We start from the raw sequence: 17,070 nt of genomic DNA, 5'->3' as shown, positions 1-17,070 counted from the left end.
AAATGCAACAACAAATGCGATCAAGATCGCAACTAAGGTAACAATTGGTCCAACAACTACCAAGCCTCTTTATTAATGGCATATTTTTAAATCTTTCTAATCTTCAAGCGCATTGCATCCATCTTGATCTTGTGATCATCGATGACATCGGCAACAAACAACTCCTGTTTCGTCTTCTCTTCTTCAATTCTTTTCAATTTTTGTTTCAAATACTCGTTTTCTTTTTCAACTAAATTTAACTTCTCGATAAAAGGGTCGATTGCAATTCCCTGTTCACATACCTCCTAGATAAAAATATCTATGTCAACTTGATGAGCATAATTATCATGAACACGAAATGCAACAAATAGTATAAAAGAGAATATACCACATCTGAATCATAAACCGGACGAGGGCCGATGGGATGGATATCAAAACCATGCAAAATTATACAAGTAATTATCTAAATCACACAAACATGATTTTTTTAATAAAAAGGATAAGAACAAGAGGCTCACCAAGGCGGTGCTTGATGACCCACAATTATAGGGGATCAATCGTAGTCCTTTCGATAAGTAAGGGTGTCGAACCCAACGAGGAGTAGAAGGAAATGGCAAGTGGTTTTCAGCAAGGTAATTTTCTACAGGCACTGAAATAAGCGGTAACAGATAGTTTGATAGGAAGATAATTTGTAACGAGCAAGTAACAGTGACGATAAGTAAAGTGCAGCAAGATAGCCCAATCCTTTTGTGGCAAAGGACATGCCAAAATGGTCTCTTATAATAAGCAAAGCGTTCTTGAGGGCACACGGGAATTTCATCTAGTCACTTTCATCATGTTGATTCGATTCATGTTCGCTACTTTGATAATTTGATATATGGGTGGACCGGTGCTTATGTGCTATTCTTATTTGAACAAACCTCCTATTTATGATTAACCCCCTCGCAAGCATCCGCAACTATGAGAAAAGTATTAAGATAAAATCTAACCATAACAACAAATGATAATCATGCTCAAGATTAGAGGGGTATTAAATAGCATAATGGATCTGAACATAAAGTCTTCCACCAAATAAACCATATAGTAATCAACTACAAGATGTAATCAACACTACTAGTCACCCACAAGTACCAATCTAAGGTTCCGCTACAAAGATTGAAAAAAGCGATGAACTAGGGTTTGAGAGGATATGGTGCTGGTGAAGATGTTGATGGAGATTGGCCTCCCAAAGATGAGAGGGTTGTTGGTGATGACGACGGCGATGATTCCCCCCTTTGGGAGGGAAGTTCGCCCTGCGGAATTGCTCCACCAGAGAGCAAAAGTGCTCCTGCCCAAGTTCCGCCTCGAGATGACGGCGCTCCATCCCGAAAGTCCTTCCCTCATTTTTTCTAGGTCAAAATGACTTATATACCAAAAAAATGGGCACCAGAGGGGGCCGAGGAGGGCACAACCCACAAGGGCGCGCCCAAGTGGGGTTTCAGCTCATTTGGAGAATAGGTAACTCTGACGTAGCTTTTTCAGGTCCAGAATTTCAGCTGCCGGCATTCTCCCTCTTTATGTAAACCTTGCATATTATTAGAGAAAGGGAAAGGGCATTAGAATTACTTCAAAAAGCATTATTATAACGAGGTAGGCATAACATAGGGCCCCCGACTTTGCCGTAAGGCCCTGTCCGAGTCCATCCACAACTCCGCCCGATGCCGCCTCCTCTTCTCCCAGACACTGGGATGTGTCGCCTTCTTTCCAACGGAGCCATGAAGCCATCCACAACCCTGTTCTAGTGGCTGCCACGAAGCCATCCTCTCCTCGAGCTGTGGACGGACGTGCCGAGATGGTGATTTTGAACAGGATCGGACCGGTCGGGGGAGGGTCCGGTTTTATCCCCTGGCCACCTGACCGACCGACCGCATAAGTTTTTTTTATGTACACGCATAAAAAGGGAGTTTATTTATTGTTCTATCTATGTATTTGCCACCTCATTTATTTCACGTGCACGTGCTCGTGCTCGTCTCGTTGGAGAGGAGAGGTCGGGCGCCCGCAGCATAGCCGCCGCTCCCACCAAGAAACCAAACCAGCTCCCTCCCCACGAGCTCCTCATCCGGCGCCGCCGCCGCCCCACGCCGCCCTTCCCTCCGGCGGCCGGCGCCCTCCTCCCCCGCGCCCCGCCCCCTTCCCGGCGGCCACCCGCTGCCACCGGCGACCGTGAGCGGGAGCCCGCGCCGACGACGACCCGGCTGACCTAGGTTCGTGCCCCCCTCTCTCGAAATTTCCTTCTCCCCCACGGGGACTCCACTGGTTGGCGGCGGCCTCCTTTGCTGCTGCCCACATCGGTTCCCCGGCAGCTAGCTAGTTCGAATCCAGTAGAGATGTGGTCGCCACGGCGGCAGCATTTACTCACCATTTTTGTTTTCTTGTTTGATTCGGGGATAGATATATATATATCCATCGCCGTCGACGGTTACCACTAGTCCATTATACATACGTTGGATGGCAAGTAATAAATTCTTGGCCCCTCCCCTCCCCTCCCCTTAATTGCCTTCCCAAAGCAAGAAATCCAAGAAACCAGCTGCACACAGCACAGAGGCATCCACACAATGTTCAGCATAAGCCTTGGAATCGAGCCTGCGGCGATGTCGCGTGTTCAATTTATTCATTCAGGACCCAGTGTCTTGGTTCCAAGGATGAAACAGACACAAAGCCTTTGGCTCAACCTCCCGCCTGAGTGGATGGATGTCCTGAGAGGCTCCTTCTCGAGATGCAACGTTTATGTTGTCGTCGCACATCCTAACAAGGGGCAGCGACCACTATGTGACAACCCGTGGTACTAGCACCTTTTTACAGTTGTAGGTTATTTGAGCTCTGAATTGGCCAAGCGCAATTCTGGAACCAAGCTTGCGGGCAACGACAAGGATCGGTTGGATCCATACCCCAATCGATAGTTTTGACAGCCTACACTCGCGTTGTTGGTGATCCTACTCCTGCTTTACCGAGCTCATTCTGTTTTCATTTTTGTTTGTCATGGGCTTTGTTGAGGCTCCTTCGGCCTGGTCTCAATGTGCTGGTACGGCCCGGGATCTTGGCCCATTCAACGTGCCCTATGCCAAACAGTGGTTGACAAGAACACATATATGGGGTGCTAACACTATCTGAATCATAAATGTCAAATAATATATAGAAAAGTAAAAAAAGCAAACACTAGATCAATTTAAAACTATCCATATCGCAATCCATCACCCGCTCCTGTTTTGATGCGTATGTACTAAACGCGGCTGCAGTACATTCACATCAGTACATTGGTCCGCACTAAAAATTAAGCGCATCCCTGTTTTTATACTTGTACCTTTTTCTCGATTTTTGTTTCCTCAATTGGACATCTGAAAATACATACCACATCCCCTTCCGTACCAGGGCTTGGTCGCACGCTCCATTTGGATCTGACCGGGTACAGGAAAGAAGTCAAGCAAGCCAGGCCCCAAATCCCACCACATCCCAACCACTCCGCCGCCGCGCGTTCTTCTGCCGGAGCCTACAAAAAGAGTGGTTGATCTCCTCTGTCCGCCACCATAGATCTAGCCGGGGTAACACCCCTTGTGTTGGTAAGTCCTCGATTCGATTTGTCGCAGTTTGATCTTTACTTCCTGCCATTAGCAGTCAGATCTTCCAGCCATGAGCAGTCAGATCTTTCTGCTGGATCTGATCCAGTTCTTGGTTACCTAGTTGCCGTGTTTAACTGTAAACTGAAGTGAACAGGAGATGCAATTCATCCTTACCCAAGTAGTTTGAGGGAGTCCTGGACGATACACAGCGGAGCGCTGTCGCCGATGAAGGCGGATCTCAGCCACGGCACTGTGCCGAAGGTGAAGCCTAGGACCTGCCATGGCAGCCAGCAAGTAGTAACTCATTTTAACTGCTCTGCTCCAGCCTCCAGGGATCTTTGTGTCACCGGCAGATCTTTCGCAGATTTGCTAGGACGTGGCCGTGCCACCGGCAGCTAGAGGGTGGTGCTGGTGGTCTTGCTCTCGTTTACCAGTCCCAGTGCCAACCCAGCGGATTAGATTTATCCATCTAGCAAAGTAGCAGGTAGAGGTAACCCGGCCGGCTCTGTGCCGTAGCACAGGCAGTAAAAGGTAACCTGCAGCTAACAATGTTCAGTTAGGAGGCAACATCTTGCCTTTCTTTTTTCTTCTCCTTCCATTCGGAGACCCCGTCGTCGCATCAGTTAGCAGTATATGCGTTGGGTGTTAACAGATTCTTCCCCATCGCGTGTCGAGGCATGCATGCTGCCATCTACCTCAAGGGTGTGTAAGTTATGCACAACCAAAAGGTAAATTAGGAACCAAGCTTGCAGGCAATGAGATTTGACAGCCTCCACTTGCTTTGTTGGAGCTGTCCTTGAGGCTGCTCCTGCTTTATCGACCTCGTTCTATTTTTGTCGGGGTGAACATTGTTTTTGTGTCTTATGTGCCTCGCCGAGCTGAGTTCGAGTCTGGTGGCAAGCTGGAGGGCCAGTTCAGGCTCCTTGGGCGGGCCTGCTTTCAGTCGGCTGGTACGACCCAGGATCTTGGGGCTGTTTGGTTGCTGCCCTGAGTAACCTTGCCTGACCTGAGACCCTGCCTGTGACTAGCCTGATGTTTGTTTGGTTGCCACCCTGAGATTTTTAGCCTGAGATATCTGCCTGTGCCAAGGTGCCTGAGTCAGGCCTAGGAAATTGGAGGCCTGAGATTGTTAAAGATTCCATCCCTCCTGCCTGAGCAAAATCAGCGCTGCTCTCTCATGTTTCCACCCCGCTTTGACTTTTCCCTATCTCTCACCAAACACTGCCTGCAACATCTATTCACATAGGCACAGTTTCAGGATGGCAACCAAACACAGCCTAGAATAATACCTGTGCCTGGCCTGGCAATTTTTGAAGTCCTCTCAGGCTACTCTCAGGCAGGGAATAATCCCAGGCACGTCGGTCAGGGTAGCAACCAAACAGCCCCCTTGTGCCCATTCAACGTGTCCCAGGCTATCTTGGCCCAAATAAGGCCATATTATGTATTGCTAAAAATAGGTTGACAAATGGATGCCAACAATAATCTGAATTATGAAATGGCAAATAATATATAGAAAAGCAACACTAAAGAGCGGTTGATCTCCTCTGGCCGTCATCATAGATCTAGCCAGGGTAACACCTCTTTTGTTGGTAAGTCCTCGATTCGATTTGTCGCAGTTTTATCTTACTTCCAGTCTTCCAGCCATGAGCAGTCAGATCTTTCTGCAGGATCTAGACCAGTTCTTGGTTACCTAGTTGTAGTTTTCTATGCCTTTTTACTGATGCAAAATCTGTGCATATGGTTCTTTGTGCAGATATTTGTTGTATGTGCTGATTTCGGCGGTCTCCTGTGACCCAGCGGGAGTCGAAGTGCTTGACAGCGAGGATGCCTGGTCTAGCTTTACCTAATCATGATGCAGCGTAATCCGCTACTTGCTTTCCTGAAATTTTACTGTTATGTTACCTTATATTATGTTTCTTTTGCTTTGAGTGTCTCTGCGTTGCTGTTTTGCAAACTGCAAGGTTCTGTCACAATCTGGTAGGTAGGTCTGGAATCCAAATTCCATATGATTTTTTGGCACTGTAGAGGTATACTGTTAATAAACCACTGGATGCTTTCAGTTTTACTCAATGTTGGGATAACCGTGTACTGTGAAGCATGTCAGGTCTGATGTCCTTAGGTTTATATGGGGTTCCATGTGAGTTTTGCTGGTAAATGGCTATCTCTGGCAGTTAGTCATTATTCACTGGGGATCCATATATTACAGTTGGCTAGTTATGATAGTGGATGGTTTCCTTGTTCTTGATATGAGATGGATTCTTCTTTTTCTTTGATGCATCTGTTGTTTGTGTAGGAACAATGGGTTCAGTTACCCCAGGTCCACAGAACAGACGTGTGGTCAGAAGTCAAGAGCTCAGCTATCTCCAGATGATGAACTTTCCGCTAAGGAAAGTTTAGCATTATACTGCAAGCCACTTGAGCTGTACAATATTATTCGACAAAGAGCCATTGAAAAGGTAACAAGATTTTGTCCCATACTTGTAACGGTTCTTTTATGCAACTTTACTTTTAGATACCAGTGACTCAGTTGAGTTTTTGCAGCCCCCTTCGCTTCAAAGATGCCTTCGGTATAAGATAGAAGCAAAACGGAAAAAGAGGTAAAAATGTTGAATGATTCTAAAATGAAGTGTTTCTCACCCTATGGGTGCATTATTTCATATTTCTGACCGGTGTTCCTGGCAAATACTGACCTGCGTTTGTTTGTGCTGATAAATGTAGGATTCAGATATCAGTATCGATTTCTGGAAGCGCAAATACTCGATTGCCAGCACATGGTATCTTTCCTCTCCATGTTCTGCTAGCTAGATCTAGTAAGGATGCTCCAGGTGAAGGGGTAAGCACAGCACCTTTTAAGTTCATGGAAGACAGTGTTATGTGTCTATCAGATGGTCTCTTTTCTTATTGGTAGCTTCACATTGCAGCATTCTCCAATGTATCGGTTCAGCCGGGCTTGTGTCCTGACTTCCTTCTGTGAATCTGGAGACAGTGGCCACACTGAAGCCACATTCACCATCCCCAATATGAAGAGTTTGTCAATCTCCCAAGTTCGCAGCCTTGACATTATCCTTATTAGCCGTGGTATAGTCTGCATCCTATGTGATTATTTGTGGATAACGCTTCTTTGCTGTCACAAAATCTGATTCCATTTTTCTCTTCATTTCAAAAAGGCCAAGGTGGGCAAAATCTTAGTGAAAACTGCTCAGAGAACCACGCAGAGTATTCTTCTCCTCAAAGTAAGTTATGACTCCCTCTGTAACTTAATATAAGACGTTTTTTGATACTGTCATAGATTCTAAAAACGTCTTATAAATAGTTACAGAGGTAGTAGTTTGTTATATTGGGGTTAATCTATTTGTTTTTCTCAAACACCAAAATCTTGGCTGAATGGATGCTAGAAGCCATTGCTCAACCTCTGCATCCAAAAGATGGAAGGGGGCAACCTTACTTTACTCTTAGCTTAATAATATTCAGCATCCAGCACACACCCTGTATGAATGGCAAACAAGCAAACCCTTTAAGCCACCAACAGACGCAGGTGGTACACTGAGTGCCTTTTTTTAGAGTAGTTAAGGTCAAAGCAATAAACTATCCTAAAAAATACTCCCTCCGTCCGGAATTACTTGTCGTGGAAATGGTTAGAAATGGATGTATCTAGAACTAAATTATGTCTAGATACATCCATTTCTCCGACAAGTATTTCTGGACGGAGGGAGTATGTGGTTAGTTTTCGACAAGGACATGCATGCCAAAGTTCCTCTCTCTTGTGGGTAATATAAATTCATCTTTCACCATGTTCATGGGTTTCTCTTTATTGTAGCTTCCACTGTTAGCAAATATAGTCCCAAACTTGTGCCTTTAAATTATTATAAACATAATCACTGGTTTTGTATCTCAGGAATGAAAAATCCATTTGTGGTCTTATTGATGGACTAACTATTGTACATCTGGTACATTTTATTAGAGCTTGGAGGCCAATGTTTCTGGGGTAAAATACCAATTGATTCACTTGGTTCGTCTCTGGATTGTGTAACTTTAAGTTTGGGGCGTACCGTGGAATTAACTTCAGAAATAAGTATGAACCCAGGTTTCATAGAGGTATGCTCCAAAGTTATTAATGCACATGTTGCATATTCTGACGTTTTATTCCATTTTTTCTGCGTATTTGATCTTCAGTTCGATTCATAATTATGGGATAGATGAGCCACCATTGTTATATGACAGTTGCTCCACGAAAAGAAATCACCTGTTTGAGTTTTGACGATTTATAATGCATATTGCTACATGTACTTTCAACATTTGACTGCCTTTTCTTATATATTTATTTAACACAAAAAACTGTCCGAGCTTCATCATATGGTGTAAATTCCCAGTTCTTTCATTGAAAATTTTCAATGCTTGCTAAAGTGGAACGATAGGCCTGTAGAACAATACATGGCCTATGGTGCTTGTGGTAAATTGGCAACCAAGGACACGACAGTGGCAAATTGCACAGTGTCAACCAAGAACATGTCTCCTTGTTTTCAATCTCAGTTTTCTTTATCATCTTTGCTTTCTATGTGAATTGATTGCTGACTCATCTTTTCTTCTTTTGGTATGCACACAGCCATCACTTCTTGAGCATGACAGTTGTTTGACATTTTGTTCTCTAAAGGCAAATGCTACAGTAAGCTCTTTTTCCGTTTCTTTGTGTAATCTAATTGTTATAGCTTCCAAATTTGCCGGGTAAATATTCTTTGGAGTATAGCAACACCTCAGTTTGCTGAAAATTGCGAGTTATTTCCAGTAGCTTTGCTTAGATCCTCGATCTCTTTATGTTGCAGGGTTCGTATAAACTAAAAGCAAGCATAGATGTACAGGAGGCTGGTGCAAGAGACATGCGTTTATCTCCTTACAATATTTACTCATATGATGATGTCCCGCAGTCGTTACTACCAAAAATCATAAGGTAACAGTAACTCAACATACATAGCTCATTTCTGAAAAATTAATGAAGCTTGGTTCCCTACTTCTAGTCCTGCCATTATAAGAAATGCATGTTTTGAACGCTTATTGCTTTATCCCTCAAACATGAGATTTATTTGCTCTTGTGAGTAAAATACAAATCATTGCATATCATGTTCTAAACTAGGTTGAGTAGATTGCAAGCTCTCAAGAATCACACCAACACACAGCTAATACGATTTTCCTCTAGTTTGTGCTGCATTTGAAACAAACTAAGATTCGAAGGAATCTCATTTTGGGAACCTTTCGGTTCAGATTCTGAGAAACATCAACTAGATCATTTGTTGAACTCTTGACTGGGTAAAGAAACCTTCAGAAACTTTCAACACACAACTTATATTTTGTGTTCTGGTGGGAACATGTCCGGGAGCACAGCTGCCTTACAGCACATGGAGGATGTTCCCGACGTAACGTCTTACCAGGTTGCTGGTTGGTGACACCTAATCAACTTTCCCTTAGGCGTGTCAAATCAGGCAAAATGGCTTCTGGCGCCACCTTGGCTTATAGCAACTATGGAAGTAGGGATGAGGAAGATAGGATTTGACGAGAAAATTGAAAGGGTTGACAAGTGAGAAGGCAGAGACCATGCAATGCGATAGTTAAGGAGGGGAGATAGGAGGATGTGTTCATGTCTTGATCAGATCATTGTGTGCTGTTTATGTGGTGAACTGGGGCTTGCAAGGGTGTCGACTGGATTCTTACCCAGTTAATTAATATGCTATTCACCCTCACATTGCCCTTTGGGATACTTTTTCTTGGGAGGGGGGGGGGGGGGGGGGGGGGGTTTACATACTACATAGCCTTGAGCACAGGCAGGAGTGAGAAGTCAGCATATCCTGGAACCTGGTTGGGCGTACCCATGGGTTACACCAGGCCTAGTTGTCACATGTTTGCACCTTGCTTGAGTAGTTGGGTTCCATTTTTTGTCAAATACACTTCAACTTTGATATAACAAATTTCACTGTAAATGTTGTTTCTACAGGTTACGAACAGGCAATGTGCTCTTTAACTACAAGTACTACAAAAATTTGTACAAAAGCGAAGGTTTGTTCTCTCTCTCTCTCTCTATCTCCGCCTTGGTCTCTTTTCAGTGTCACTTGTTTGCATCATGTATTGCCATCTGTCCCATGTCCAATGCTTTTCCCATATCCACTTTTTGTATCTTTGTTTGGATGCAAACTAGTGACTTTTCTTTGTATCCATGTTGTGTATGTGGGTAAGGATATTTAGTTGTGACTTGTGGTTTGGTTGGGGAACAAATTAGGCTGGGAGCAGATGAACAACAGGCGCTGAGAGAGGGTGAGTAGCAGAAACTAAGAAGATATAAAGGCAGGGAGAAAATAAAGAATGTAAAGAGTTGAGTGTGTGTTTTCTTGCTTAGCTTCAAAAGAGCTTCAATTCAACCGAAGGCTAAGAAATTAGGACTCTGTATCCTAAGTCTAAACTTAACCAATCTGACTTTGGTATCCTGAGTTTGTTTGATCTGAATAAAGTGTTGATACCTATTTTGCATGGAATATTTAAGAACCGCCTTTGCCATAGCAAACTCCACATTGACTCAAGAACCTGAAGTAGTACCAGCATTCTGGCAACTTTTTGATTTATGCTACTCAGTTTGTATTGTGTCAAAATACTCCCTCCGTCCCAAAGTAAGTGTCTCAACTTTAGTACAACTTTGTACTAAAGTTAGTACAAGGTTGAGACACTTATTTTGAGACAGAGGGAGTATTTGTGATGTGATAATATCCCCGAAGAACTGCAAGACAAGATAGCTTACTTTGGTATCCATTATGTACATGTTTGTGTGTATTGACATACAAGAAAGTAAACTACTAGACAGTTTATGCTGTTAAATTCCTGTTTTGCACATGGTGCTGAAGTTAAAGTCGTCATTTCATTACCAATTTTAGTGATTTTGCTGCGGAAGTATGCTTTTTGAAGCTAAAGGAAAACGTCGTAGAAAATATATATTTTGGCAAGAAGTCTTTTCTAGTTTGTTGTGCGTCTTTGTGACATCAAGCTGCATCTGATTTGTCATTCATTGGTACTTTCTTTGACTGCTGTTCATGGTCAAGATCCAGAATGTTGTTTCCTGTTTTTTGCTAGAAGTTATTTCTTATTGATACATTTATTCCTTCTTACCAGTTACAGAAGACTTTACTTGCTCTTTTTGCTTGGTACCATGTGGAAGCTTCAAGGTAAAATCTGAAGCAAGATTCATTTTGTTTAGCTTATGTCATATGCCCATATGTTTCCAGTTGTTGCCAAGTGACGGTTCTAAAGATAATCTCACTTGCTACATTTATGAGCAAAGAAAATACTTTCTTCTGTTTTGCACCATGACAGTGATGTTTATCTTTCTACTCAGGAAATTCTGCTTTTGTTTTCTTTCTCCATAGTCCCACTTCATCTTTTTGTTAAAATCGATATCCTTTTACTTTTTGTTGACTAGAGCCATATCTCATATTGTGATTTTTATTGTGATACTAGGGTCTGGAATGTCATTTAACCTCGTCGCATGACCTATTCCGCTACGAGTTCTGGGTTTGTTATCCTCTGAAATCTCCATTGCAAAATCTTTTTCAATCGCACTGTTTGATAATTAGCTCTTTTTTCTTATCGGCACAGGTATCTAAAGAGTACCAAGCTGTTAATGTTAGTCTGAAGATTGATACCAGGAGAGAAGAGGTAAGTTGTGATAAAGGATGTTGGATGTACTCACCATCCATTAACTGAGAATCAAAATGTTGTCGCTGAATTCAGTACTTCACTAGTGTTTCAAGTATAACATTCGTATGGATGTTACACTAATACACTCTCAATATTGGTCCTAGCTTTGTTTTGCTTTCTTTGAATCCAAAAGTCAAGGCTACACCCAAGTGGCCCAATTTCGGTGCACCCTTGCCTTTTGAGTTAGCTGGGATCAGTTAGGATCCTGACCCACATGATCTGGGCATAATTTTGACATGCCTGGCTTTAAAGCTCCATTTTCATAAAAAAAATACTGCTTTAAATTGGGAAAGCTAATTCTCTCTTTATTTCCCAGCTTCCGACTGTTGCAGGAAATGATCCAGGCAGTAGAGTATTTTTCTACCGGTGCGCTCATACTCCATTACTTTCAACAATTCTAAATTCTCTGCCCAGTTTAACTAACTTTGTTCTGTCAGATCATCAAGGTTCAAAAGGTGTAAAATATCAGAAACGGCAACTGAGAAGACAAAGGATGTATATCCACATATCACGGAATTAGGATCACCTGGAATGACCGTGCCTGTGGACCAAGATATTGTGGAACCAAGATCACCACGAAATACAGTTCCTCCACCTGCACAAATGACTGAATCAGGATCATCGAAAGATGCCCAGGATGGGTCTGTGGTGGATTATGTCCCAAAGGAAAATGGTACGTTTCACATATAATGGGCTCTTGGTATATTGAACAAACTACATCCAAGTGGAAACACCATAGTACCTCTGATCTATTATCCAGTATTCAGTCGGTTGAAATGTTTCACATTTCTTATCATGTTTGATGTTTGTTCCTTGAGACAACAAATTAAATGCTATTGAATGTTGTCAGGGTCCTCAGTTTGTCACCAATAAAGTCTGTTCTTTCAGTGCACCCATCTCTAAAACCTTGCCCTCATTTGCCACTATTGTCAGCCCTGTTTCTCTAAAACCTTGCCCTTATTTGCCACTATTGTCAGCCCTGTTTCACCAACCCTCAAAATATTGTCTAATTTTTGTGTTGGAATGCCTATCTTGCTGTTGAGTATCCTGTCAGATTGCAGACCCAAATGCGAGTTCTTCTCTCACGCCCCATCCTAATCTCAAACCAACCTCCAAACAATTTTCTTAACACTTCATGCACTGCATCATGCTAGGAACCCTAGAAGGTTCAGCAATGTCAACCTTTACCTCAGTGTTGATTGTGGTGATATGGTCGCCCAGCTAGCCTTTTTTTTGCAAAGTCTCCTGACTAGCCACTGTCTGGCGAACTGGTTAGTTGTAGATTTGTCATTATAATTCTGCTAGCATGCAGAGGAAAACCTACAATATTGCCTGGATTTCTGTTTTTCTTGTGTTCTGGCACTCCTATTGTCGGGGTGCCCTGTCCACATGTTTACTCTCTTTTCTCCTGAAATCAGTTGCATATATTGTTCCTGATGTTGCCCATAATTTTCGCGGATTTTCCTGATGTATTCTATATTTTCAGGAATCAATGTACCAGAACGAACAGCTCTACAGTCTGATAGGGCAAGGAAGCTCCCGGTTGATCTAGATGACCCCAGGTATTCTGCTTATGTTCTTGATATCCTGTTACCATTGAATTGTTCCTTGGGGCTCTTCTGATGGAAGTTGTTCAACTAACTTGTTTGTTTGTTTGTGCTTATATCATCTGACAGTCTTGCGCTGCTGAAAAAACGCGAGTTCTTCCATTCTCAGAAGGCACAGGTGAATGAAATCATGCAACACTCAGTCATCTTTTTGTGTATGCTTGTTTTAAATTAGACTTTCACTTCTCTGGTCGCATGCATATTTATGTCTGCAGTGTAACATTTCGCATATGGAGGATATTTAAACAATTTATTTATACTTCATTTTATGACAGCCCGATGCTGCTTCAGGTGTATATCGCGTATGGGGAAATTATAGTTGAACCTTTGTGTCTATTATTTCATCTCTATTTTCTGAGCAGGGATCTAAAGTATTGAGTTCGGTCACTAGCAGAGGTTGGTGGAAAGTATTCCCTCTGTAAACTAAAGTGACCTAGTGAACGTCTTATATTATTTTACAGAGGGAGTAGTAGTTATTGTTCCCCTTGCTGCTCTATTTAAGTGAATTAAGTAGAAGACAAAATAATCTTTTGATTGTCCTCCAAGAAAGTTCTCCATGCTAGCATGGTGACTAAGTGAGACCATTGTAGCTGCGCAATGTGCATTAGGCGTGTCTCTATCGTTTACATCAAGAAGCATACGAGTGTTTTGTTGATACTACATTTTTACTAGTGACTTGTAGATCTATCAGTTTAATTGCCAACACTGGTGTTTCTGGATGAAGCATGACAATATTAAATTTTCCAATATTCTTTTTATGAAAACTTGCTGATGTCAGTTTATACAAATGTACTCACTTTTATTGTGATTTTATGCCCTGCAACTGAAATTTAACTTGACTGTGGCTTTACATTTTTCTAGAGAATGGAGCTGGACGTACTTTACTCAGATCATGACAGCGAAGACGAACTTGATCATGACGTCGCTGACTTCGAAGATAGGACGGTAAGATGTTGTAATCCTCTTGCTCTGCTCATGCAGAAACTTGGAACAATTGCATGCTTCCGCATTCAGCTGAGCTCAGTTGATTCCTTTATAAAATATTTGATTCTGATTATTTTAACTTTGCTGAGTACATATGCAGCTGCTTGGTGGTTTTTCTGATGTTGCAGAAGAGGAGAAGCGTATCATGCATATGTGGAATTCGTTTAAGCGGAGACAGAGGTCAGGCCTATCCCCAGCATTTCCTTCTTAGTTCTATCACCGTCCACAGGAGAGATTTGACTTGCAGTTGCAGCAACTATTTATTATTTTCGGTGGTACACAGCTTGGGCCGTGGCAAACCGATTCTAGTAGTTTTTACTCGTTAGTCATGTTTTAATCACTTTTATTCCTATAAATTCTGTGATAAGAAAAACACAAGGACTAGGTAATTTCCTGGAAGGGCATCGACATAGTTTAGAAGAACCAATTTTTTGCTGGCTGAATCTGATATATAGTCAAAGCAGTATTACTTCTATGATCATAAACTTTGAAGTAATAGCTCATATTATTAAGTATTATTAGGGATACTTAGTTATACCATCTGTCACTGGAATTTCTTTAACGAGGACTTAGAGCACTGCTCTCACAATTTTACTAAAAATAGATGGCACAGAAGGCCCCAAGATGTCCAAATGATGAATACTTACGCTTGTAAAGTTTGAATTATGATATCTGTTGCATTCTCTCTTCATAGCAAACAGGCGCTGGAACTAATAGTCATGCTCCATCCTGCTTGATTTCATTTTTTGTTTGGTAGAAAAGAACCCGTGGAACTAATAAATGTGGTGCATTTGGTTTGCTTGCATCCCAAAGGCACACGTTCCATTTCTCACACCGAAAAGGTTAATTGCAGGATATTAGCCGATGGTCATGTACCTTGGGCTTGCGAGGCGTTCACCCATCAGCATGGACAGGAACTCGTGCAGAACCCTAGACTACGATGGTAAACGACTGGTTTAGAGAGCTGCAGCTGTGAATGCCTAACACAGCATACCCATGTCCTGATCTATAATTTCTTATGCTGGATGAACAGGTGCTGGCGGGTCCTTATGATCAAGCTCTGGAACCACGGCCTGCTGAACGGCCGCACCATGAACATCTGCAACAAACATCTTGAGGTCTTGGAAAGCCAACGCGCCGACCCCAAGCAATCTTGACTTGGCAGGAAACATTGGGCAGGTTGAGCAGGGCCGGTCCTCGGTTCCCGCCGACGGTCCAGGCGCCAATGCTTGTGGCCTGGTGGGGCGACATGACACACTTTTGATTTCTGGCATCCTCGTCGAGGCTCGCAGAGCTACACCCGAGGGCATGATCTCTTACATTGGGGATTAAATTGGGTTGGCCGAATCGGCAAATGTTGTTGTTGTTGTTGTTGTTGTTCTATTTGGATTATTTTTTTCATTTCTTATTGATTTGTTTCATGCATTGCTTGAAACACCTATTAACATTGGGACCCGGCCGCGGATTCGCGGGGTGTATGGAAACACAAAAAATTGGGGGGTCTGTTGTAGTTGGGACGGGTGTACGGAACACACAAAAGATTGGTGATATCTGTTGTAGCAGGGGGTCAAACAATATAGAAATGTTGTGCAAATTAATGGATACATTTTGTGTGACTTGGGTTGGGGTGTAATGTCATGTGGTTCCTCATAGGTTGCATTTCAGAATTGTGTTCTGTTTGTGATATTATGTTTCAGATAATATTCCCCCTGAGATAGTTACATCTTGCAATGCGATTTGTTTCGTTGAATAAGGATGAAACCAAATGGAAATTCTAGCCGAAGGGGTCATGTAATGTAGATATAATGTTTCGGAATTGTGTTCCGTTTGTGATATAGATGTTTTGTATAATATTCCCCTCGAGATATATAGTTACTCCCCGCAACGCGTGGTGTTCCGTTAGATAATGGTAAAGCCAAAAGGAGATTGTAGCCGACAGTCTGCGATATGGGATGGGATGCGATGATATCATCTGCGCAAAGGTTTCATGAACCCTAAACAACGGTCCGTGGTACGGCGACACGTGTTATGAGCTTCTGATCCCACTAATCATGGCTGATTAGTCCAGCTAGGATCTAACCCAATCATGGAGGAGAACATGGGAGTGGTGCTAGTGCCAATGCACAACACATTGCATTGCCCAAGTCAAAACACCACCCCACCCAACCCAAGTGTTGAGCTAAGTGCAGAGCCAGTCCTGATGATCTCATTATGACAAGTTCTTCCTGTCGGCCTGATTGATTGTATTTATATACTAATGCAACATGTACTAATGGCCCCATCCCCTGCACAAGTCAACGGATGGCATTGGCTTTTTAAAAATGCTTCTTACAATGTGTCCACATCTACTGACTGCTGCTGCTCCAGCTACAAGATAGTTGAAAAGTTAATTGTTGGGGTCAATGTTTAGCATCATCTACAAGATAGCCCTAATCTTGTGAATTTCAAAGAAGAAAAGAAAACCATGTAATCTTTGACACTTCTCTTATGGTGTTTATATACTGATCAATTACTGGATATGAGCATGTTGTATCACCGCGGACTATTACGCGGTCGCGATGACGGAGCTGTGAGTGCATGGCAAGCAAAGAGAAAGAGAAGGTGATGCGAGATAGATAATAATCATGAGCAAATTGCAGAGCATATGAGTTGGCCATTGGAATTTTGTTTGACGCAGCTGAACAGCAAAGAAGGTGCCGTAGAAGCAGCTGCTACTGCTAGCTCCCTACTACTTGAATGGGCACAAAGACTTGTGTGGATGCATATATCTCCTCCTGATTTGTTTGGGCACAAATCATGCTGCTGCCAAACTGTCCATGACAATTGACATCATGGAAGGTGGCAGGCATGTCCACTACATACATACTAGCCACCAGTTCTAGCTAGCTACCCTCAAATATACATAAAAGAAAATTCATACCCAAGAAAAAATATATTATGATGAGAATCTATCTTGTGATCATCAAGGCCTCCATCAATGAGATCATGCCAAAATTCCATTTCAGGGAAGAGAGAGGTAGGTTAGTTAGAGAGGGAGGGTGGTTAGTTAGAGGGAGAGAGAGATCTTGGGGGAGTGTGGAGCAGTTGCTTACACCATCTCCACTACTAGGCTACTACTGCTGCTGCTGCCTACTGCTACCAGTACACACCACCAGCAGCTGCAAGCACACATA

General features: G+C 42.7%; 1 protein-coding gene across 7 annotated transcripts; it reads left to right on the top strand.

Moving 5' to 3' along the window:
* The first annotated feature begins 1,955 nt into the window (after positions 1–1,955).
* On the top strand, positions 1,956–15,515 carry LOC109736049 (polycomb group protein EMF2B). Of its 7 annotated transcripts, none has more exons than XM_040401214.3 (23): positions 1,956–2,222; positions 3,428–3,575; positions 5,329–5,434; positions 5,869–6,031; positions 6,117–6,172; positions 6,294–6,408; positions 6,497–6,653; positions 6,743–6,808; positions 7,537–7,670; positions 8,179–8,238; positions 8,396–8,520; positions 9,559–9,620; positions 10,722–10,774; positions 11,067–11,120; positions 11,205–11,264; positions 11,623–11,672; positions 11,744–11,979; positions 12,793–12,868; positions 12,983–13,031; positions 13,775–13,858; positions 13,998–14,077; positions 14,751–14,840; positions 14,931–15,515. In XM_040401214.3, exons 3-23 carry the CDS (start codon positions 5,400–5,402, stop codon positions 15,052–15,054), a joined length of 1,929 nt encoding a protein of 642 aa, XP_040257148.1. In that variant the 5' UTR covers positions 1,956–2,222; positions 3,428–3,575; positions 5,329–5,399; the 3' UTR covers positions 15,055–15,515. The 7 variants fall into 7 exon arrangements, with proteins under 7 accessions (XP_040257148.1, XP_045088340.1, XP_020150854.1 ...); XM_045232405.2 differs by having other exon boundaries at positions 5,329–5,725; XM_045232406.2 differs by having other exon boundaries at positions 1,987–2,222; positions 3,388–3,575.
* The last annotated feature ends 1,555 nt before the right edge of the window (positions 15,516–17,070 follow it).

The sequence above is a fragment of the Aegilops tauschii genome, chromosome 2, assembly GCF_002575655.3.
Source record: "Aegilops tauschii subsp. strangulata cultivar AL8/78 chromosome 2, Aet v6.0, whole genome shotgun sequence".
NCBI classification, from domain to species: domain Eukaryota; kingdom Viridiplantae; phylum Streptophyta; class Magnoliopsida; order Poales; family Poaceae; genus Aegilops; species Aegilops tauschii.
The sequence above is the reverse complement of the archived record's forward strand: the minus strand, read 5'-3'. Positions and strand labels throughout refer to the sequence as shown.